The 22,774-nt window shown below is 41.1% G+C and overlaps 2 protein-coding genes across 2 annotated transcripts; one reads left to right on the top strand and one right to left on the bottom strand.

Annotated features, from left to right (window-relative positions):
- Positions 1–98: 98 nt before the first annotated feature.
- Positions 99–8,006, bottom strand: LOC142537121 (transcriptional elongation regulator MINIYO-like). The gene is given in 10 exon segments (XM_075642710.1): positions 99–572; positions 933–1,142; positions 1,737–3,947; positions 4,076–4,264; positions 4,366–4,623; positions 4,710–4,815; positions 5,316–5,500; positions 5,598–5,692; positions 6,428–7,319; positions 7,553–8,006. Coding segments are annotated over 10 exon segments (4,440 nt in total). The 5' UTR covers positions 7,748–8,006; the 3' UTR covers positions 99–473.
- Positions 8,007–20,274: 12,268 nt separating this feature from the next.
- Positions 20,275–22,291, top strand: LOC142521049 (uncharacterized). The gene is made up of 5 exons (XM_075624232.1): positions 20,275–20,657; positions 20,700–20,918; positions 21,086–21,201; positions 21,581–21,887; positions 21,994–22,291. Exons 1-5 carry the CDS (start codon positions 20,275–20,277, stop codon positions 22,289–22,291), a joined length of 1,323 nt encoding a protein of 440 aa, XP_075480347.1.
- Positions 22,292–22,774: the final 483 nt, after the last annotated feature.

Below are 22,774 nucleotides of genomic sequence, written 5' to 3'. Positions count from 1 at the left end.
AAGTTTCAATTACGTGGGCGACAACTGGCGCATAAACAAAACACGTTATTAATCACCAATTCAAAGATGTCTGATACAACGTTCACGAATTCCTTGACTTACTGCAACCAGGAATATGTATCTACACCAATTCACATAAGACCCTAACGCAAAATTGTCGGCAACTTCTATGAAGATTCACATATGGTGCAAAAGAAGATAAAGTATACGCACATGCATTCTTAAAATCCACCTAGAAGCAGTCCCCAAAACTTTTTACTTCAGACCCTCGAATTCAAATTTTAAATCGCCTTCGTAACCTTAATTTGTAATCTCTAAATTTTAAGATACACGAAAACTTTCACAAAAATAAAACTATACTGTACAAAAAAGGAGAAATGAGTGCCCGGAATTCCCTAACGGAGCAGGCAGGACTCGAGCTTTTCTACTACGATCATAAGCGAGGAACCTCCTTGACAAATTTCTTTCAGTAGCTACAGTCTTTTCTCTATCCCAGAGATACTAAGGGGTGAGTCTAACTCTGACATGGTCATGACATGTTTCTTGTACTGAATTAATTTCACCAGCATGCCCTGTCAACAAAATGAAACAGATATAAAATCACGTAGTAAGTAAATAACCCATGGGGAAGGTGACGGTGCCTTCTTTCCTCGTTTCATTATCAGCCTAAAACGTAAGTAACTTAGTGCAGTGATTCAATCAAACAAAAGACAGAAATGACAATACCACCACACAACATGGTTCGGGGTTGCATTGAAACTGCTCCCGTAACAGCAAAGGATTCATATGAATCCTGTTTAAAATATTGCACTGATAAAAAAAAAAAACTAACAAATTAATATATGATGTGCACAGCCGCGATGCAGGCATACAGAATTGAAAATTAGATCAGAAGTGTAAAGTTCCATTAGTTGCCAAAACAGCTACCATACCTCATGTTGCTGTTTGCGAGAATAATCTCGCAACAGAAATTTTACAAGCTTATTGCGCAATGAGAGCATATGACCAGAAAGATTCTGAAAAATGAAACACAAAAGATGGTGCAGAACCAGCGAAAATGCTGCTGAATTCCGGGTTGCTGCTTTGTCGAGAGCACCAGAAACCCATGATTTTACATAAGCCTCCAAAATCCTCTCATCATCCTGCATACAAGTTAACTGAATGAGTTCTATTTGTGTGAAAAACAATCCTCAAACGACGACTCGAAGCAGGAACAAAATCCACAACTGGTTTAAATAACCGTGACTATGGCTGACAGACAAATGCAATTTAACTTTGTAACATCTCTTTCTCCTTCACAAGCAACTCATGAAGCTTTATTTGGAAAATCAATAATCAACAGAAACTTTCAGGACTCCTTTCAACGCCAGCCCTTTGAATATTAATTCAACTTTTAATGGCAGACAAGGTGTCCTTGTCTAAACAAATCTCTGATAGGAAATGTTGGATGTGCTTTGTAGAAAGAATTTAAAATACTTTCAAGCCTCACTTAAGGAGAAAAGATTAAAAATTCTTGAAAAATAATGAATAAAAATATTACTAGTTTCCACCAAATGTCATACAAATCCAACAATATCCAATCTTGATATCCAAATGAATACTGAAAACCTTAGGAAATGGTAACTATCAGAAGCTTTTACGAATTCTATACCGTCTCTATTTTTTGCATGCTGCCTCTGATTTAATAAACATTCTTATAATATAATAGATAGAACAAAGGAGTTTGCAGGTAATACCTCAACTGGTTCAAGATAGCTCTCAGACTTTGTTAAGCATTGGTCCAGAGGAGGTAAAAGTTCAAGAACACGAGCATTAGACAACGCGTTCCAAGTGGTATGTCTTACAGAAGTTTCAACAGATCGATTTAAATATATCGCAACTTGTCGCCCAAATATGATGTCACCATAAGATTCAGCAGCAAACTGCTCTACCAAAGTTTCAATAAAAGTAGAGTAATTCTCATGTATATCTGACTCAAATTTAAGGGGATTCGCAACCAAGTTATCACTAAAATTAGAAACAAATTTCTCATCAAGGATTTCACCATAGACTTTCTGCAAACTTTCATAAATATCCCTGCTCTTTTCATCTTCAAGAACCTTCATTCCAAAAAGTAACACTACAGACAATGCGTGCAGTTTCCAAACAACTGGGACGGATTTAACAGGGGAGAAGGCCTCGGAGATACAGAAAGTAGGGATTGCTTCAATACATAGAAGAAAAAAGAGTCCACCTTTGGTAACTTCAACTGAGTTGTAAGATGCATTAGGACTTGTATTTTTCTCAAGATTAAAGGTGGATATTGCACTGAGAAACCAATGTGCTGGAAGATGCAATCTCTGGTAAGCCCGCTCCATTATCAAGGAAGTTGACTCTTAAATGACCATGTTTGGTAGATCAACATCTTCATGAATGGTCTCCAAACAGTGACCGCCTTTCTTTGTTTTGTGGCTAAAATGATTGATTTCTTTCTTGGGTTTTAATTTGTTCTTTACACCGAGCCACCTGTTTTTGAAGTGAGGAGCCAAAACATTAGCAAATAACAGGTAATCCTGTTCTTCATAATTCCACCCCAAGGGCTTAAATTTTCTAAGACACAGGAACTGGCGGATACTGAAATCTAGATGCTTTAGAACAGGAACCTGGAACATGAAATTGAGTAGCTTATCAAAAACAGAGCTATTCACTGGACCCACAATCAAACCAGCTGCAAGGGCACAATTTATCCTTTGTGTTAAACAACCCATCTCATCAGCATTTAATGAATTTCTCGCGGTAGAAATTTCGGAAACTTCAAGTAAGTGAGTGAGCAATCTAGTATCTTGCTGAACCAAAAGAGTTTTCAGGGACCAATATCCTCCACCAGAAGCACCCCAGCCCACACCCACTCCAGGAGCAGGGCCACCTCTGCCAAATACCTCGATAGGATGCATACTTTGACATTCATTATTGATTAATGTCATCAAATTTGTTAGCGTACCTCTCACTTCAACCATAGATGACTTGAGTATCCCCTCAGTAAGAACTTTATCGTCCCTTGACAGAATCGAATACTTAGATAGTGCATGACTTTTAAGGTTTGCATGCTGGATCAGTTCATCAATAGAAGCGACTACTTGGATCAATCCTTGAAGGCAACATGTAGAATATATTGCTATCTCTTGTCTATTTTTGAGTCTCAAATGAAACAAGTGCTCCAAAACAGAAGCATTTTTTTTACTTTCGCCCAAAAAACCCATGTATCCATTTCTGATAATTTCAAGCCCAATCTTCGGGACAAAGTCTGGAATCCATGGCAAATTTCCATTTGACAAAACAGTAGTATCCACTGGGATCACAGCTTTGAGCACACTTGAAAGCATACTCAAAACAGAAGAAAGGACCTGTAACAAGGAATTTACTTCTGGATCCTGCAAACTGCGGTAACGTCCATCTTTAGCTTGGAGCCCAAAGAATTTGGATACATATGGAATGGTTTTCACACGTATCCACTCAAGGGCATGATCAGTGATGGGGCCAATGTGACTCCAAGAAAAAGACTCTGTATCTTGAGTTCTTTTCTCCACTGTTTCATGCACGACAGAGTAGAAATTTGGAAGTCTACCAGCTAAAACATCAAGAAGAAGGTATATTTCCTTTGTGATGGAAAAAAATTCACTCATCACATCATTTTCAATTAGTAGTTCAACATTAGGTACGCGCAACCATATGCATACTGAAGCTAATAGGTCGGAAAAGTCAGAAACGCAATATCCATATCTAATGCAAACCTTCCAAAAACGCCACTGTTCAACCAGCAAAGCTGATAAATATTTGCTGGCCTCTTTGCCAGATTTAATCAATTGGTCAAGAGAACATGGATATCTGTACAAGTGCCAAGTCATCTGACGAAAAATTCCATTCTTTATAAATGTTGAGCAACTCTTCTTCTCAGAACAAGCCAATACCTTCAAAGCAACAAGGGAGGAATAAGAAAGGGTTTTTGTTCGATCAAGTATAGAAAAAATAAACACAAGATATATAACTCATCGAGAAGAAGAAGATAAGTTTGAAACATTAAAGAGGCAGTTCGAACCTTGATAAGCTTAACACTTTTTATCTTGCAAGGGTTAATGTCCATGTGTTCTTTAAGGGTAAATCTGTTGGCAACTGTCTGAACTAGCTTTTCACAGTTCATTACCGCAGCAGCACATGTTGGGGAGTGTCTTGCTATTGCAATCAATATAGAAATTAAGCATTCTTCCAATGGGGCAGAAGGATCTGTCTGGCATCATAAAGTGATAATTCATTTTTAAGCCAGTAATTATTATTACTCATTTCGCACAACAAAACAACTCGATGAGAAGTCAAAACTTAAAAGTTTACCTCCATTAGATAGCAAATCCTTGGAAGAATTCCCATCCTAATTAGACCTGCAGCAATATCTTGCCCCGCAACAACCAGATCATCCTGAATAGTGCGCTCATCTCCGGGTTCATCACCCAATTCTTCACCAATAAAATCAATATTAGAAGGCTTGGCACTATACTTCCAAAAGCCACCACGAAGAAACCCAGAATTAATATCTGGCCTACTTCTCAATACAGGAGCAGTAAAAACATATTTTGAATGAGTTGATGCGTTCTGAAATAAAATAGACATCATCAATTTATCAAGATAAACTTAAAATACAGGGATGGAAATCCACTTTTCCAGAAATGTAACTCCACCTCTGAGATATCAAATATGATTTCGTTCATGTCATAGCTCAGTGCACACTGAATTGCTTTGGCACAAGCAAGGATTACCGAGTTGTGATTATCATCGAGAGACATTCTACAAAGTGGCATGTATCAGAAAGCATCATGTAAAAAACTCAACCATATTTCATTAAAAAAATTAAAGAAAGAGGAAATTGACATTTAGACAGAGACGCATGAACGTTGGCCTATTTCTAAATATCACAATTCCAACACAAAATACAACTTAGGAGGTCATTATCAAACTTACGAGTTATGATTGAAATAAAAAATTTCATAATAATTGAATGAACTCGCTCTTTTAGAAACTGAAGCAGGGCCAAATCTGAAAACAATTATAAACATGACAAGCTTGTGAAAAAGGTGGCTCAGATTTCAAACTATAGGATTAAGTGTTACAAAGTCATCCACTTGAAGCTTGAGCTTATAAAATCAGTTCAGTGAAAGAATTAAACTGCATGCTTTCAAATGAACCACACACCAAAAAAAAAGCCAATAGTTCACTACATGCTGATCAAATGGAAGAAATTAAGTTACTATAAATAATCATAAGTGAATGATGCAGTGAAGGTCTACCTTAGAGATAAAGCAAGCTCTGGTCCAGGACCAAGAGCAAAAGCCCAGATAGCCTCCCAGTCATCCAAAGCGCAAGTACCAGCTGAGTTAGAAGTAAAACTAAATTGATTCTGACAGAGGCAGCAAATTGCCCGATCAAGAACAGCTGCAATCAAATGTAAAGCCAAAGTGCGTTGCCCAGAGACCTGAAATATGAGCATGAAAAACATGTCAATATACCATGTAATGGGTGTTCTTGAATAAGTAAGCAAAAGTGAGGTGCCAAGGTTAGATTTTGCTAACCACGCTTCTCGTTAGAATAACTGCTTCCATTATAGTGTAACCAGCAGCACCGGGGTCACCTTCAGTTCGAAGGAAATCACGCTCAGAGACAGTATCTGCACTGTATCCATTTTGAGACAATGTATTACCTATGATAAGATAAATTGTAACCCATCACAAAAAATAAATGAAAAAAGTAATCTAAATTTAGTGATCCATCATATATAATTGCATAAAGTTGGAGGGGCTAGGAGGGACTTCGTCATATAAAGGGAGTTTCAATAGGAAATTTTGAAAATGACTTCAATTAAAGTGTTCCGCACATGTTGTCATCATCATCATCACACTGTCATATCTCAAATCTCACTTGACCTACCAACTTCAACAAGCACCTGTTATTCTCATTTAAGAATGCTGATTTTACATAACTTTGTTACCTATAACCACAGGTACCTCGTGCTTCTAACTTAAGGATGCCATGCTAACAATTAATTCTAACATACAGTACGGAATAAACAAGAAAATTATGTGAGTAATTTAACAAAATCCACGTTGTATTTATTTAGCAGTTTGTTATATGATCCATCTTTGAATTATCTTAGCCATGTAATGCGAAGTGTTTCATTGATACGAATCTAGAGATGGAAGAATTTGCATTTCATTGATACGAATCTAGAGATGGAAGAGAATTCTGCAATGCCAAAAAATGTTACTTTACAGTGGCAATACATAAACTCAATTATTCATAAACAGAGATAAACTCAGGGATCGACCATAATATGCAAAAACTTATTCACATTATAACAACCAAAAAGGTGGGCTAAGTTTTGTTTTGCAGGCTTATGTCTTACCAGTGTCATCGGTGATATTACTGTCCATAATATTCCCATCCAAGGAAAATCTCAAATTCTTGACACGCTCCACTCTCTCACTCCAAGCATTCCACAAGCAATGATTCTTTTTATCCATATCCTGGATAACTTTATTTTCTTTGGAAGTAGGTTTGTCTCCAGGAATTTCTTTCTCGGGCTTATGAGAGTTACTGCAGCCAAAGTTTACAGATGAGTTAAAAGAGTTTTCCGCTTGTTGACCACTAACAGCTTCACCGCCCGTGGCTGTCTCTGACAAAGAAAACTTTAGTTTTTTTCCTTTCTCTCGGCTCCTTCTTTTAAGGGATTTTATCAAATCTGAACTCAACTTTGCCATTATTTCAGCTTGTGCCTCCGCAATCTCATCAGCAGACATCTTTAACAACCGAGCGCGATTCTCTGAATCAATCTGACTCTCAAGACTGCTCCCATCAATCTGCGTTGCATCTAGGAATTCATCATCAGTAGCCATCTGTAATGGATATTTAATATTTTCGGGTGTGTCATTCAAGAGAGATGGAGACATGTCATTCGCAGTAAACCGCTCTCCTTCACAATTATAGTAAGAAGTATGGCATAGTTTTTCCTCCATATCATAAATTTGTGCCCCTATGTTGTGACAAGATACTTCATTCACTTTACTGCTAACTCTCAAAGGATTCAAATTACTTTCTTTTCCACGCAGAGAGCTGCCATCATCTTTCAGAATACCCTGCCACGGTCTAAAATCTAAACTTCTCTTTTCCTTTCTTTGTATTGTATTAGCCAAATCAGCAGCCAGGTCGTTCAAATTAAAATATTCATCACCGTCGAAACAAAAATCAAAATCATCATCATTGTTAACCTTAAAGTTCCCAACTTTTGGAGTCCAATGCTGTTGGAAAAATATGCCAAATTAATGGCTTTTTTTACAGGTAAAACGTTTAAACAAAAACTGTGTTAACAATGAAAACACAAAGATAAATCATCCCCCGTTTAAAGTTCACAACGCATATTCCAGCACCCACGGCTCAAGAATAACTTGTTCGGTAATGACTCGTGACCACTGACACAAACGGAAAAGATATAGTAGCAGTAAAGGAGTTAGGAACAGAAAGGCGGGCATACCGGGCCGTGAGAGCGGTGACGGGCCACCGGAAAAGACAGAACACTGGGCCGAGGGGTGGAAGATGGTCTCGTTTGCTGGTTGTCTTGGAAGCCCTTTTCAACAATGGCACCGACCATCAGCGCGGCGCCTTCTTCACTAACGTGGAGTGGGATTGCTCCTAAAATTTTGGATTTTCGGTTTTCGGTTCCTTCCATTTCCCCTTTCTTCACTGTTAGTTAAATTTAAGTCGCGACGCAAACAGATTATGCGGCAGCCATTGCCCGACAGCAAGCGGTTGAATGTTTGCTTGAAAAATTTGTTATCCAAGTCAGGTGATGAGCATCCGAGGTAATCCCAATCAATGGTTCGCCGGAACACAGCTATCACGTCCGATTCAACGTAAATCCCTAATTGTTCCGCCGATGCTGCAGACAGGTGCGGTTCGCATGTCGTAGAAATAATAGTGTGGTAGGAGAGAGAGAGAGATACAGAAATGGGACCAACAATTTTTCTAAAGTGATGGGCCGAACTGTTTCTTTTTTATACACTTCTCTTTTTTGGAAATCTTAATATAAAATCCAATTACAGTCGATTAACTTTGCATGCTGTAATTCTTAATTATCATATTTTTCTCATGGCGCTAGTATTATAAAATAGTTATGTTTTGATGGAGTAATTTTTAAAGATTCCATGCATTCAATCTTTCATTTTTACTGCAATTTATAATTTCTTCCCCAAAAATTTTACCAAATTTCTTATTTTTAAAAACATATCGTAATCGTGCCATGAAATGATATTGAAACTAGACCAACGGTCTTCGCGATAGATGCCATGACTCCGCTTTTTTCTTAACGGAGAAAATTATGAGTATGCATGTGCGTGTGTGTATGTAAAAGGGCCTAAAACTCCTTTCTTGAAATTTGCGGAAAATTAAAAATTTTCTTTTTAAAAGAACTTAAATGGCCTCATTCATAAAATCACTGGTGAATCAAGTTCAATGTTTAAAATAATAGCAGCGGAAGAAAATAAAGTTTTGCCAACAATAACAATTTAAAAATTATCCAACGACTGATAAAAATTGTTTGCGGAATAAAATAACAACTGCTGCACTGAGGTCCTCGGGTGCCACTACTGCCGACCCAAGCTGGCTCACTGGTCCCCGCCCTCGGCCCTGGCCTCATCAGTACCTACAACAATCAAGTCTAGTGAGCCTAAAGACTCAGCATGCATATATCGCAGGTAACGAGTAAAAAATCTGAATTAAAATATGCATGGGATAAAATATCATGTCCTGAGGCATGCTGAAAATAATCTGTACTGAGTAATTATAATACGTGCATAACTGAACTGATAATCACAGTAAAAATGTTTGCTCCTTGGAGCCTGTACTGAAATAACTGATAAAATTTTCTGTTGAGATTATGTTTTACGCCTGTGGCCACTGCACTAAGCTGAACTGATCGGTAACTGGCTACCGGGGAGGCTGAAACTGAACTGAGCTGGCCGGTCACTGGCGACCGGGTGGTACCATACTGAACTGATCGGTCACTGGCGACCGTATAAAATAACACTCCCACATAGTGAATGAACCACAAGCCATATTGCATAAATCTAAAAAATAATCATTTTCTATTTAATGCAAGTAAAATAATTAACTGGCGTAATGAAAATTCCTGTAATTTTACCAACTGTATTGGATTGGATCGTCCCCAGGATCGCTGCAACCTAACTGTGCTATGAAAAATATGCAATAGCTTAAACATGACCAACTACGCAATTTACGTTCAAAAGATGCGACTATGATGCCTAATGACTTCGCATTTAATCATGACTCCGAGCCAACCTGAACCGTCACCGAACCGACGTATAGTCATGATTAAAATACGCTGAAAAATCATAAAATGATGCTCCTAAAATGATAGGGTCGAAATCTAGGTGGAATGGAGGCCAAAACACGAAACGCTCTTTCGAGAGTCAATTTGGCACATCGCACCGTAAATCCTCGTACGACCTAAAAAAATGATCCGAATCACAAACGGTCGAAAACATGACCTTCCTAACTCAATGAGGCACTGTACAGTCCAAGGCCATGGGCTAAAAGCCAACCAAGAACTCAAACGAGCCTTCTAAACGACACAGCAACTTGCTGTAATTTCCAGCAGCTGCGCAACTACAAGACTTGCGTTGGTTTCGAGACTATCGGCCATTAGGGGCGTGAACCACCGACCAGAGACTCTTACCAACATCCCAAGGAATGATTTGAACCATGGCTAAGGGCCCTAGGCCAGCCAAAATCCGCATCACACCATAACTCAACCGAAGGGTCCAACCGAGAGCCAACGTGCATGCGTGTGTAGTGTTTTGCTTAGATCGATGTCTTGCGTCGTTCCAGTGGCCATTTGATTGACCATGGCACGATCTAGACATATAGAGGCATGATATGAACCGTGGCTAAGGGCCATAGGCCAACCAAGATCCACACCAAGCAACCACAACCCGAAACCATATGCTGAACAAAGGAAGAAGCCGAATGGGGAAAGGGGCTGTTCTTGTTGATTATTTAAAAACCGATGAGCCATGGACCAAGCCACCAAAAGGGCGACTTAGTCACGTCTTAGACATGCTAGGAGAGTGATCCAACCATGGCTATAGGCCCTTGGGGCAGCCAAGATCAGATCCTTCCTCCTTGACAACCAAACTGAATTTTCGAACTCAAAAATGGACACAAATGGTGTTGCTGTCATTTCTTGCTTTCCAGCGAGCATGGGCTGAAACTGATGGACAAATGTGGTCCTAATGCATCCTATTACATGTATATAAGTCGTCTTGGGAGCCTGGAGTCGATCCAATACCTGAAACTCACAAACCAAAAGAAACCGTGAAGCTTGCCAAGGAAAATCGAAAATTCTGCATGTGTTGTTTCAAAATGTTTTGACATGTATCTCGGTTTTTGCTTGAATAAACATGATCATGTACTGAAAAATAAATGATAATATGACTTGATTGAGGTTTGAAAGAAATCTAGACATGCCTGGTTATCGTTTCGAAAGAAAACGAACGAAACGACGACGACGCGGCACGGAGGAGGTGGAGCGCTTCTCTTGTTCTTTCTAGTTCTCGATTTTTCTCCCTTTCTCCCTAGCTATTACTCACGTTTTTTTCTACTGAAAAGGGGTCTGATTTCGGTGGGGAGGGAGTGTGATGGAGTGGTTATGAGGGGTGAGGAGAATGGTGCAAGATATAAGGATCATATCAAGACCAAGTCTTCATGCATTTGAATTTTGAATTTTGAATTGCTATCAAATGATCTCTTGGGTGATTCTAGAGTATAGTGGCCGATTTTATCATGCCAAACAAGGGTTAGGATAGTGGTCTAGTATTAATTAATTAAGGTGGAAAAATAGCTAAAAGAATTAGCATGCTAATCAACCAAGAATGGGTCAAAGGTGAGTTGGCAAGTCCTAGTTTGTTCTTCTAGGGGTGTGGCCGAAAATGCATGATAAATGGTAGGGGAAATTGATTATCTAGTAATTTAATAACCCTTAAAAGCTTTACTAATCCTTTAATTAATTTAGTGAACTAACCCCTTAATTAAGTAACTTAAATGAGCTCATTTCTTAATCACCTCCAATAATTAAATTAAAGTCCTCAACTAACTTAAATAATTCCTTAAACTTCATTTTAACTTAAATGAACTTACTTTCTAGCTAAATTAACTTCTGGAAATATTTCTCAAATCTTAAATTCTATCTCAAAACTCCAACTCCAGTCCGGCCTCACTGAAATAACTGAAATGCTAAAAAATCAAACTACTGAACTGAAATAATAAAATAAATAACTTCAAAGAAAATGCATTTAAAATAATCATGCAATGAAGTCAATTAAATTTAAAAATCTAGAATTATGCATGGCTTATACGTAGACTGATTTACGGGTTCTACAATCCTCCCCCCCTTAAAATAAATTTCGTCCTCGAAATTAGAACTCACCGAATAACTCGGGGTATCGATCTCTCATCTCCGGCTCAGACTCCCACGTAGCTTCCTCCTCAGAATGGTTGAGCCATTTGACTTTGACTCGCTTAACCAACTTGTTCCGAAGTTTCTTCTCCTGCCGGTCTAGGATCTGCACCGGTCTCTCCTCATAAGACAAGTTTGGAGTAAGCTGCAACGGCTCGAAATTCAGCACATGCGAAGGATTTGCCATATACTTCCTCAGCATGGAGACGTGAAAGACATTGTGTACTCCGGCCAGATTTGGCGGAAGAGCCACACGATAAGCTAGCGTCCCAACTCTGTCGAGGATCTCAAACAGTCCAATAAATCTCGGACTGAGCTTCCCTTTCTTCCCAAATCTCATGACACCCTTCATAGGTGCCACTTTCACGAAGACATGATCGCCCACTGCAAACTCTAAGTCTCTCCTCCGCTGATCGGCATAACTCTTCTGTCGGCTCTTAGCAGTCCTCATCCTATCACGGATCTTGACTACTACATCTGCTGCCTGCTGAACAATCTCTGGACCCAACTCTGCTCTCTCTCCTACTTCATCCCAATGAACAGGAGATCTACACTTGCGGCCATACAGTGCTTCATACGGAGCCATACCTATAGACGACTGGAAACTGTTGTTATAGGTGAACTCTACCAATGGTAAGTTCGACTCCCAACTCCCTGAGAAATCAATGACGCAAGCGCGAAGAAGATCCTCCAAAATCTGAATAACTCGCTCCGACTGCCCATCCGTCTGCGGATGGAAAGCTGTGCTAAACAGCAACTTCGTACCCAAAGTCGAATGCAAACTCTTCCAAAATGAGGAAGTGAATCTGGGATCTCTATCGGATACGATAGAAACCGGAATACCATGGAGTCGGACTATCTCTCGGATATACAGCTCTGCATACTGAATCATGGTGAAAGTCGTCTTAATAGGCAAGAAGTGCGCTGATTTGGTAAGACGATCTACAATCACCCAAATAGCATTCGATCCTCTGGCTGACCTCGGCAATCCGGTCACAAAGTCCATGGTAATGTTCTCCCACTTCCACTCGGGAATAGGAAGAGGCTTGAGCAAACCTGCTGGTCTCTGATGCTCGGCCTTCACTAACTGGCAAGTCAGGCACTCGGATACAAAACGCCTGATGTCCTTCTTCATCCCTGGCCACCAATACAATAGCTGCAGATCTTTGTACATCTTCGTACTCCCAGGGTGAATGGAGTACGAGGATGTATGGGCCTCTGATAAAATGTCTGCTCGGATAGAATCACTGCTAGGAACCCATATCCTATCTCGGTATCTCACAATACCGTCGCTGACTGAATACAAAACACTGCCCTTGGCTTCATCTTTCTTCTTCCACTGTGCCAACTGCTCATCTGCGGCCTGACCACTGCGAATACGGTCCAAAAGGGAAGACTGAATGGTCAAGGTAGATAGACGAGGAACTCTACCTCGAGGGTAAGTCTCAAGATCAAACCTCTGCATCTTGATCTGAAGAGGTTTCTGAATCGTCAAGTGAGCCATCACTGCGACTTTCCTGCTCAAAGCATCTGCAACTACATTAGTTTTACCCGGGTGGTAGCTAATGTCACAATCGTAGTCTTTCACAAGCTCCAACCAACGCCTCTGACGCATGTTCAGCTCCTTCTGCGTAAAGAAATACTTGAGGCTCTTGTGGTCGGTGAAGATATGACACTTCTCTCCATACAGATAGTGCCTCCAAATCTTCAAAGCAAAAACTACGGCCGCTAACTCCAGATCATGGGTAGGGTAATTCTTCTCATGAATTTTCAGATGTCGAGAAGCATACGCTATCACTCTCCCATGCTGCATCAAAACTGCACCTAAACCAAGCTTCGAAGCATCGGTATACAGAACAAACTCACCGGATCCTGACGGTACAGCCAAAACGGGTGCTGAGATAAGAGCTTGCTTCAAAGTATCAAAGCTCTTCCGACACTCCTCGCTCCACACAAACTTCACATTTTTCTTGGTCAGTGCTGTGAGTGGAACGCCAATGGATGAGAATCCCTGAATGAACTTCCTGTAATATCCTGCTAGCCCAAGAAAACTGCGGATCTCGGATGCATTCTGAGGCACAACCCAATCTCTGACTGCAGCGACTTTCGCCGGGTCTACCTCAATACCACTGCTGGATACAATGTGGCCTAAGAACGCCACCTTCTCTAACCAAAATTCGCATTTACTGAACTTTGCGAATAATTTGTGCTTCTGCAATGTCTGCAACACTGTGGTCAGATGTCTGTTGTGCTCCTCCCGACTCTTGGAGTAGACGAGAATGTCATCTATGAACACTATCACAAACTGGTCGAGGTATGGCTGAAATACGCGATTCATTAGATCCATGAAGATCGCTGGCGCATTCGTCAGACCGAACGGCATCAAAAGGAACTCGTAGTGACCATAACGAGTCCTGAAAGCTGTCTTCGAAACATCAGCATCTCTCACCCTCAACTGGTGATAACCGGAACGCAGATCTATCTTGGAGAAAATCGAAGCTCCCTGCAACTGGTCAAACAGATCCTCAATCCTCGGCAGTGGGTATTTATTCTTCACTGTAACTCTGTTCAACTCCCGGTAGTCAATGCGAAGCCTCATCGTGCCATCCTTCTTTTTCACAAATAAGACCGGCGCGCCCCATGGAGAAAAGCTCGGGCGAATGAACTCCTTGTCGAGAAGTTCCTGAATCTGCTTCTTAAGCTCTGCCATCTCTGTCGGTGCTAGTCGGTATGGCACTTTGGATATCAGAGCCGTACCTGGCATAAGCTCAATGGAAAACTCCACCTCTCTCTCGGGTGGAATACCAGAGACGTCTTCGGGAAAAACATCTAAGAAATTTCTGACAATCGGAACATCTGAGGCTGACTGGCTGGGTTCCTCGGGGACAGATAAAAAGGTCGCTAGAAATGCCCGACACCCTCTGTGCATGAGTTTCCTAGCCTGAACATAAGGAATAATCTCGGATAACATTGGTGGCTGCCATCTCCTCGCCTGACGGCAACACTACTGAAAAGGCTGTATCTAGCCCAATGGTTTGGATCTTGAGAAAGTTTGCAAAGACCTCCGAAACAAATGAGTGAGTGGCCCCTGAATCTATCAAGGCCTTGGTAGCGGAACCAGATATAAAAATTCTCCCTGAAAGAGCGGAGCTCTAAGTTGAATCCCACTACAAGATCTAAACTTATAGACATGCAAAGGTCAAGGTTCCTCTAGCTTAATTCCCCTGAAATAAATCTGAGTAGAGCATGCAATCCTATAACAGTTCTAAGTTCAAAAATCTAAATCCCGATTCCCAAAATGCTGAAATTCGAAGAATAACTTAAAGTTTAAAGGTACCTGTCAACAACATAGTCTCCGGGTTGGTTTCCGCGGCATGGAGAGCAAAAACTCTGCCTTGGGTAGGCAGATTCCTCTGAGGGCACTGCAGCAACATGTGGTCTGGACTGCCATACTTAAAACACTTTCCTGAGCCAGCCATACATGCTCCAGGATGGCGACGTGAGCACCTGGGACAAACTGGGTGCTCCTGAGTCCTCGGGGCTGGGCGTCCCCGCTGCTGCTGCTGCTGCTGCTGGCCTCGGTTCCTGGGCGGTCCATGAAAAGGCCTCTTATTCTGCTGCTGATGCTGATGAGGAGGAGGGCGGTGCGGTGCCTGGACTGGGCGCTTGCCCTGGCGATCCCTCTCGATATCCCGCAGATCCTGCTCTGCGGCTAAGGCCTTGGAGACGGCAATCTTATAAGTAGCAGGGTCAGATACCCTAACATCCCGGTGCAAGATCGGCCGTAAACCCACCAGGAAGTGCATCAGCTTGGCTCTGGCATCATTCGCGATCAGGGGCACAAAGTGACAGCCCCTCTCGAACTTACGGATAAACTCCGTCACCGTCATATCCCCCTGTCTCAGGCTCATGAACTCGGTGGTCAGCCTGGTGCGAACCTCCTCAGCAAAATACTTGGAGTAGAAAACCTCCGTAAAGCGGGTCCAAGAAAGTGTAGCCAAGGTCAGGGCTACCGAAGCTCCTTCCCACCATAAGCGGGCGTCTCCAGTGAACAGGTAGGTGGCACACCGGACTCGGTCTGCGTCTCCCAGCTCCATGAACTCGAAGATAACCTCGAGGGATTTGATCCATCCCTCGGCAACCATGGGGTCAGATGTCCCAGAGAATTCCTTCGGGCGCATCTTCATGAATCGCTCATAAACAGCCTCAGGCCCTGTCGGCCTGGCTGCGGCTGCGGCTACGGCTGCGGCATTGCCCCCCGCAAACTGTGCGAAGAACTGTGCCATCCCAGCTAACATCTGGGCACTCATGTCCGATGGGGGCGGTGGAGGAGGTGGTAGGTCTCCCTCCGGTCTACGCTCCTCCCTGTCCTCTCGGCGAGGCTCCTCCTCTCTGATGCGCTCTAAAATGCGTCTAGGGGGCATACTGTTCCAACATAACCCATACGTAACTAACATGCATAATTCCATAATTTATTTTAAATGAACACTGAAATACTGAAAATCTGGAAGCATGCTGACAAAATAATTCATGCTTTAACTAAATGCTGAACAAAATGCTGAACTGAAAAACTTACAGACCGAAGACGTGGCTTCGTAAGCTTCTCGCGGTCAGTAGTAGTGAAACCCTATACAGAACCTCGCTCTGATACCAACTGTAAAGGGCCTAAAACTCCTTTCTTGAAATTTGCGGAAAATTAAAAATTTTCTTTTTAAAAGAACTTAAATGGCCTCATTCATAAAATCACTGGTGAATCAAGTTCAATGTTTAAAATAATAGAAGTGGAAGAAAATAAAGTTTTGCCAACAATAACAATTTAAAAATTATCCAACGACTGATAAAATTGTTTGCGGAATAAAATAACAACTGCTGCACTGAGGTCCTCGGGTGCCACTACTGCCGACCCAAGCTGGCTCACTGGTCCCCACCCTCGGCCCTGGCCTCATCAGTACCTACAACAATCAAGTCTAGTGAGCCTAAAGACTCAGCATGCATATATCGCAGGTAACGAGTAAAAAATCTGAATTAAAATATGCATGGATAAAATATCATGTCCTGAGGCATGCTGAAAATAATCTGTACTGAGTAATTATAACACGTGCATAACTGAACTGATAATCACAGTAAAAATGTTTGCTCCTTGGAGCCTGTACTGAAATAACTGATAAAATTTTATGTTGAGATTATGTTTTACGCCTGTGGCCACTGCACTAAGCTGAACTGATCGGTAACTGGCTACCGGGGAGGCTGAAACTGAACTGAGCTGGCCGGTCACTGGCGACCGGGTGGTACCATACTGAACTGATCGGTCACTGGCGACCGTATAAAATAACACTCCCACATAGTGAATGAACCACAAGCCATATTGCATAAATCTCAAAAATAATCATTTTCTATTTCATGCACGTAAATAATTAACTGGCGTAATGAAAATTCCTGTAATTTTACCAACTGGATTGGATTGGATCGTCCCCAGGCTCGCTGCAACCTAACTGTGCTATGAAAAATATGCAATAGCTTAAACATGACCAACTATGCAATTTACGTTCAAAAGATGCGACTATGATGCCTAATGACTTCGCATTTAATCATGACTCCGAGCCAACCTGAACCGTACACCGAACCGACGTATAGTCATGATTAAAATACGCTGAAAAATCATAAAATGATGCTCCTAAAATGATAGGGTCGAAATCTAGGTGGAATGGAGGCCAAAACACGAAACGCTCTTTCGAGAGTCAATTTGGCACATCGCACCGTAAATCCTCGTACGACCTAAAAAATAATCCGAATCACGAACAGTCAAAAACATGACCTTCCTAACTCAATGAGGCACTGTCCAGTCCAAGGTCCATGGGCTAAAAGCCAACCAAGAACTCGAACGAGTCTTCTAAACGACACAGCAACTTGCTGTAATTTCCAGCAGCTGCGCAACTACAAGAACTTGCGTTGGTTTCGTGACTATCGGCCATTAGGGGCGTGAACCACTGACCAGAGACTCTTACCAACATCCCAAGGAATTATTTGAACCATGGCTAAGGGTCCTAGGCCAGCCACAATCCGCATCACACCATAACTCAACCGAAGGATCCAACCGAGAGCCAACGTGCATGCGTGTGTAGTGTTTTGCTTAGATCGATGTCTTGCGTCGTTCCAGTGGCCATTTGATTGACCATGGCACGATCTAGACATATAGGGGCATTATATGAACCGTGGCTAAGGGCCATAGGCCAACCAAGATCCACATCAAGCAACCACAACCCGAAACCATATGCTGAACAAAGGAAGAAGCCGAATGGGGAAAGGGGCTGTTCTTGTTGATTATTTAAAAACCGATGAGCCATGGACCAAGCCACCAAAAGGGCGACTTAGTCACATCTTAGACATGCTAGGGGAGTGATCCAACCATGGCTATAGGCCATTGGGGCAGCCAAGATCAGATCCTTCCTCCTTGACAACCAAACTGAATTTTCGAACTCAAAAAGGGACACAAATGGTGTTGCTGTCATTTCTTGCTTTCCAGCCAGCATGGGCTGAAACCGATGGACAAATGTGGTCCTAATGCATCTTATTACATGTATATAAGTCGTCTTGGGAGCCTGGAGTCGATCCAATACCTGAAACTCACAAACCGAAAGAAACCGTGAAGCTTGCCAAGGAAAATCGAAAATTCTGCATGTGTTGTTTCAAAATGTTTTGACATGTATCTCGGTTTTTGCTTGAATAAACATGATCATGTACTGAAAAATAAATGATTTGAGGTTTGAAAGAAATCTAGACATGCCTGGTTATCGTTTGGAAAGAAAACGAACGAAACGACGACGACGCGGCACGGAGGAGGTGGAGCGCTTCTCTTGTTCTTTCTAGTTCTCGATTTTTCTCCCTTTCTCCCTAGCTATTACTCACGTTTTTTCTACTGAAAAGGGGTCTGATTTCGGTGGGGAGGGAGTGTGATGGAGTGGTTATGAGGGGTGAGGAGGATGGTGCAAGATATAAGGATCATATCAAGACCAAGTCTTCATGCATTTGAATTTTGAATTTTGAATTGCTATCAAATGATCTCTTTGGTGATTCTAGAGTATAGTGGCCAATTTTATCATGCCAAACAAGGGTTAGGATAGTGGTCTAGTATTAATTAATTAAGGTGGAAAAATAGCTAAAAGAATTAGCATGCTAATCAACCAAGAATGGGTCAAAGGTGAGTTGGCAAGTCCTAGTTTGTTCTTCTAGGGGTGTGGCCGAAAATGCATGATAAATGGTAGGGGGAAATTGATTATCTAGTAATTTAATAACCCTTAAAAGCCTTACTAATCCTTTAATTAATTTAGTGAGCTAACCCCTTAATTAAGTAACTTAAATGAGCTCATTTCTTAATCACCTCCAATAATTAAATTAAAGTCCTCAACTAACTTAAATAATTCCTTAAACTTCTTTTTAACTTAAATGAACTTACTTTATAGCTAAATTAACTTCTGAAAATATTTCTCAAATCTTAAATTCTATCTCAAAACTCCAACTACAGTCCGGCCTCACTGAAATAACTGAAATGCTAAAAAATCAAACTACTGAACTGAAATAATAAAATAATTAACTTCAAAGAAATGCATTTAAAATAATCATGCAATGAAGTCAATTAAATTTAAAAATCTAGAATTATGCATTGCTTATACGTAGACTGATTTACGGGTTCTACAGCATTGTAATGTATTGAGATATCCCTCATTCTATGAACAAACCTTTGAGTTCATAATATTTCTCTCTATATTTTTCCTTTATTTTTTCATTTAAATATAATTAGCATGATAATTTCATATTCAAAGTTTTACACTTTGAATAATGAATATCTAACTTCCTAAAGTTGAGATGAAAAGGTGAAACTCTTGGCATGATAATAAGGTTACTAAAAGGTAAGAATCTATGTTTTATAATATTTAATCATTATTTATTGTTTATGTTATATTTATTTTTTTAAGCATTTTTATACCATACTTATAAGTGGGAGTTTTGATTTATTGTTGCTATATGTTACACTAAATTCTTGGAACCATTTAAATGTTAGTTTGGTATTATCAACCATTTAAAGTGGATGCCTTGATTTATTATATATGAATATATTATAATATTAATTTCTTGGTACCATTTAAATGTTAGTTTGGTTTTACCAACCATTTAAAGTGGGAACCTTGATTTACTATATATAATATATCATAATATTAATTTCTTGGTACCATTTAAATGTTAGTTTGATTTTACCAACCATTTAAAGTGGGAACCTTGATTTAGCGTTTACAAATATATATAGCACAATAAATACTTGACCACATTTATAAGTTTTAGTATATATTATATACTTATAAGATAATAATATATAACATAATATAAATATGATTATTGGAACCATTTTACTAAGTGGGTTTCAATATTGTTCGTTAATGTTAACTTTATTAAAATACCACGAGTGAATCATTTAATCTCAACTACTTAAATTAAAATTTGAACAATTAAAATTTACCCATTAAAGATTCAAACAATTAAAATTAAAAAGAAACAAAAACAAAAACAAAACAAAAAGACATTGTAGTGGACTTGTAATTACCTTAGTTTCCCTGTGGATACGATATTCGGACTCACCGAATTATACTACTTGTGGACAACCTGCTCTTGGGAGTGCAACAATCAAAGTCGCAACAGCTACCCGAGTACTAGAGGGGATAGCTAGACTTATGGAGCAGGCCCAGCAGGCTCAGCAGGCACCCCGACCGCAGACTGATTTTTTTGAGCAGTTTATACGGCTCAACCAGAAGGAGTTCGAGGGTACCACTGATCCATTCTTGGCAGAGGGATGGATTCGATCATTGGAGCTTCACTACGAGTATCTGCAGATGAGGGAAGAAGACCGGGTCAGGTGCGCCATTTATATGCTGAGAGATGATGCATCCCTATGGTGGGAGGGAGCCGTTCATGCAGTGGACTTGGCTACTCTCACCTGGGACAGGTTCATGGAGATATTATACGACAAGTATTTCCCAGCTGATGTCAAGAGTCGCCTGACGAAGGAGTTCATGAGTCTCCGACAGGGGGACTCGACTGTGGCGGAGTTCATCCGGTAGTTTGACAGGAACTGTCATTTCGTGCCCCTCATTTCTAGAGATGTCGCGCAGAAGCTGAGGCATTTTATGGATGATTTGAGGCCTACGTTGCGCCGAGATGTGATGCTTATGAGACCGGCTAGTTACGAGAAGGCGACTGATTATGCTTTTCAGGCCGAACAGGCCTTGATGGATATAGACTTTGAGATGCAGAGGAAGCGGCATCAGACCCAGACGAGCTCTCAGCCACAGAAAAAGCAGTTTACCGGGCCACCGAGGTAGCAGGGGCAAAAGAAGCCCCAGGGACAGATAGGAGGCCTGGTCAGCAAAAGCCACTGCAGGTACCAGGGGCACCAAAGCCGGCAGAGAGATAGCTATGCATGCAGTGAAACAAGTTCCACCTCGACAAGTGTTTATGAGGGACCTACAAATGCTTCGTTTGCAGGCAGGAGGGTCATAAAGCGGCAGACTGCCCTAGGAACACGGGCCCCACTACTGGCCAATCTTATGTGATGCATTCCGAGGAGGCCGAGGCAGAGCCAGATTCGATGTTGATTACTGGTAACCCTTATGTTTAAGATTTTGCTTTATCGCTTAAGTGCATGGATTTTATGCTTGTGATGAGAATTAATTTATGAGATTGATAACTTTGAACAAATTAGGCTGCATGCTCTACCTCGTTGATATTAATGGTTTAATTGCCTAATATGAGAATTTTAGGGACCCAATTGTAGTAACCGATATTTTGATAACCTAATTGCAAACCTCAATAATTTAAGAAGCGATTTTTGAATTTTCCGAAATTTTAGGGGATTAATTTCGAAATTTTTGAGGAATGCTTGGTATTAATTCAGTGAATTCTTGAGGATTTATGGATAATTACTTGTAAAAATTTTCTTAATTTCAACGCTATCAGATTTGATGGTATGTTTTGTCGCAGGAAGGATATACATTTCAGATGTAGCCACACATGCATTGCTAGATTCAAGGGCCACACATTCGTTTATATTCGAATCTTTCATCAAGAGGCTAGGAATCATACCAGTGGCAATGGATGCAGGATTCAGAGTATCGATTTCATCCAGGGATCAGATGTTCACCTCTCAGATAGTGAAGAGATTGGAGCTTCGATTGCAGAAATATACGGTGCAGGACGATTTGGTAGTGCTACCGTTGCCGGAGTTCAACATCATTTTGGGTATGGACTTGCTTTTTTTGAACGGAGCTATCATAGACTTTGGACAAAGGTCAGTGTCTGTCCGGCCGCTGTCCAACCGCCCAAAGGGTAGCCGTTTATTTTTTAGGCAGCCAGACACCAGCTGATGCCTCACGTCATTTCCTGCATGTGTGAAGGAAGCTTATGAAGAGCGGTTGTCGGGCATTTCTAGCCAGTATTGTATCAGTGTCTGAGCCAGTCAGTCAGAGACTAGAGGGCGTTGATGTGGTCAGGGAGTTCTCCAGTGTTTTCCCTGACGATGCTTCAGGCATTCCACTAGACAGAGAGGTGGACTTTTCTATTGAGCTCATGCCAGGTACAGTACCGTTCTCTAAGGCATCTTACTGTCTAGCACCTGCAGAGATGAAAAAACTGAAAGACCTGATACAGGATTTACTAGATAAGGGTTTCATCCGCCCTAACGTTTCTCCATGAGTCGCACCGGTAGTGTTCGTCAAGAAGAAAGATGGCAGCACGCGACTTTGCATCGACTACCGAGAACTGAACAGAGTCACAGTCAAGACAAGCATCCGTTGCTGAGGATCAAGGATTTGTTTGATCAGCTTTAGGAAGCATCATTGTTCCCGAAGATAGACCTACGATCCGGATACCATCAACTGAATGTGAGAGAGTCTGATGAGCATAAGACAGCCTTCCGAACGCGTTATGGACACTATGATTTAATGGTGATGCCCTTCGGTTTAATGAACGCGCCAGCAATCTTCATGGATCTCATGAATCGCGTGTTTCAGCCTTACTTGAATCAGTTCGTTATAGTTTTCATTGACACTATCTTGATTATTCGAAGAGCAGAGAGGAGCACAGCCAGCATCTGGGGGAGACCGTACTGTAGACTTTACAGGACAGACAGTTGTACGCCAAGTTCAGTAAGTGCGAGTTCTGGCTAGAAAGGGTAGC

Source organism: Primulina tabacum, chromosome 1 (assembly GCF_025594145.1).
Source record: "Primulina tabacum isolate GXHZ01 chromosome 1, ASM2559414v2, whole genome shotgun sequence".
In the NCBI taxonomy this organism is placed as follows: Eukaryota; Viridiplantae; Streptophyta; class Magnoliopsida; order Lamiales; family Gesneriaceae; genus Primulina; species Primulina tabacum.
This window is presented reverse-complemented; position numbering and strand designations above follow the sequence as displayed.

What these genes read in the sequence shown, in the direction of transcription:
- LOC142521049 (XM_075624232.1), top strand. Translation starts at nt 20,275, where the DNA reads ATGGAGCAGGCCCAGCAGGCTCAGCAGGCACCCCGACCGCAGACTGAT. An exon ending in ACTGTGGCGGAGTTCATCCG is followed by an intron (nt 20,658 to 20,699) that starts GTAGTTTGACAG and finishes CCTCATTTCTAG; the next exon opens with AGATGTCGCGCAGAAGCTGA. An exon ending in AGATTCGATGTTGATTACTG is followed by an intron (nt 21,202 to 21,580) that starts GTAACCCTTATG and finishes GTTTTGTCGCAG; the next exon opens with GAAGGATATACATTTCAGAT.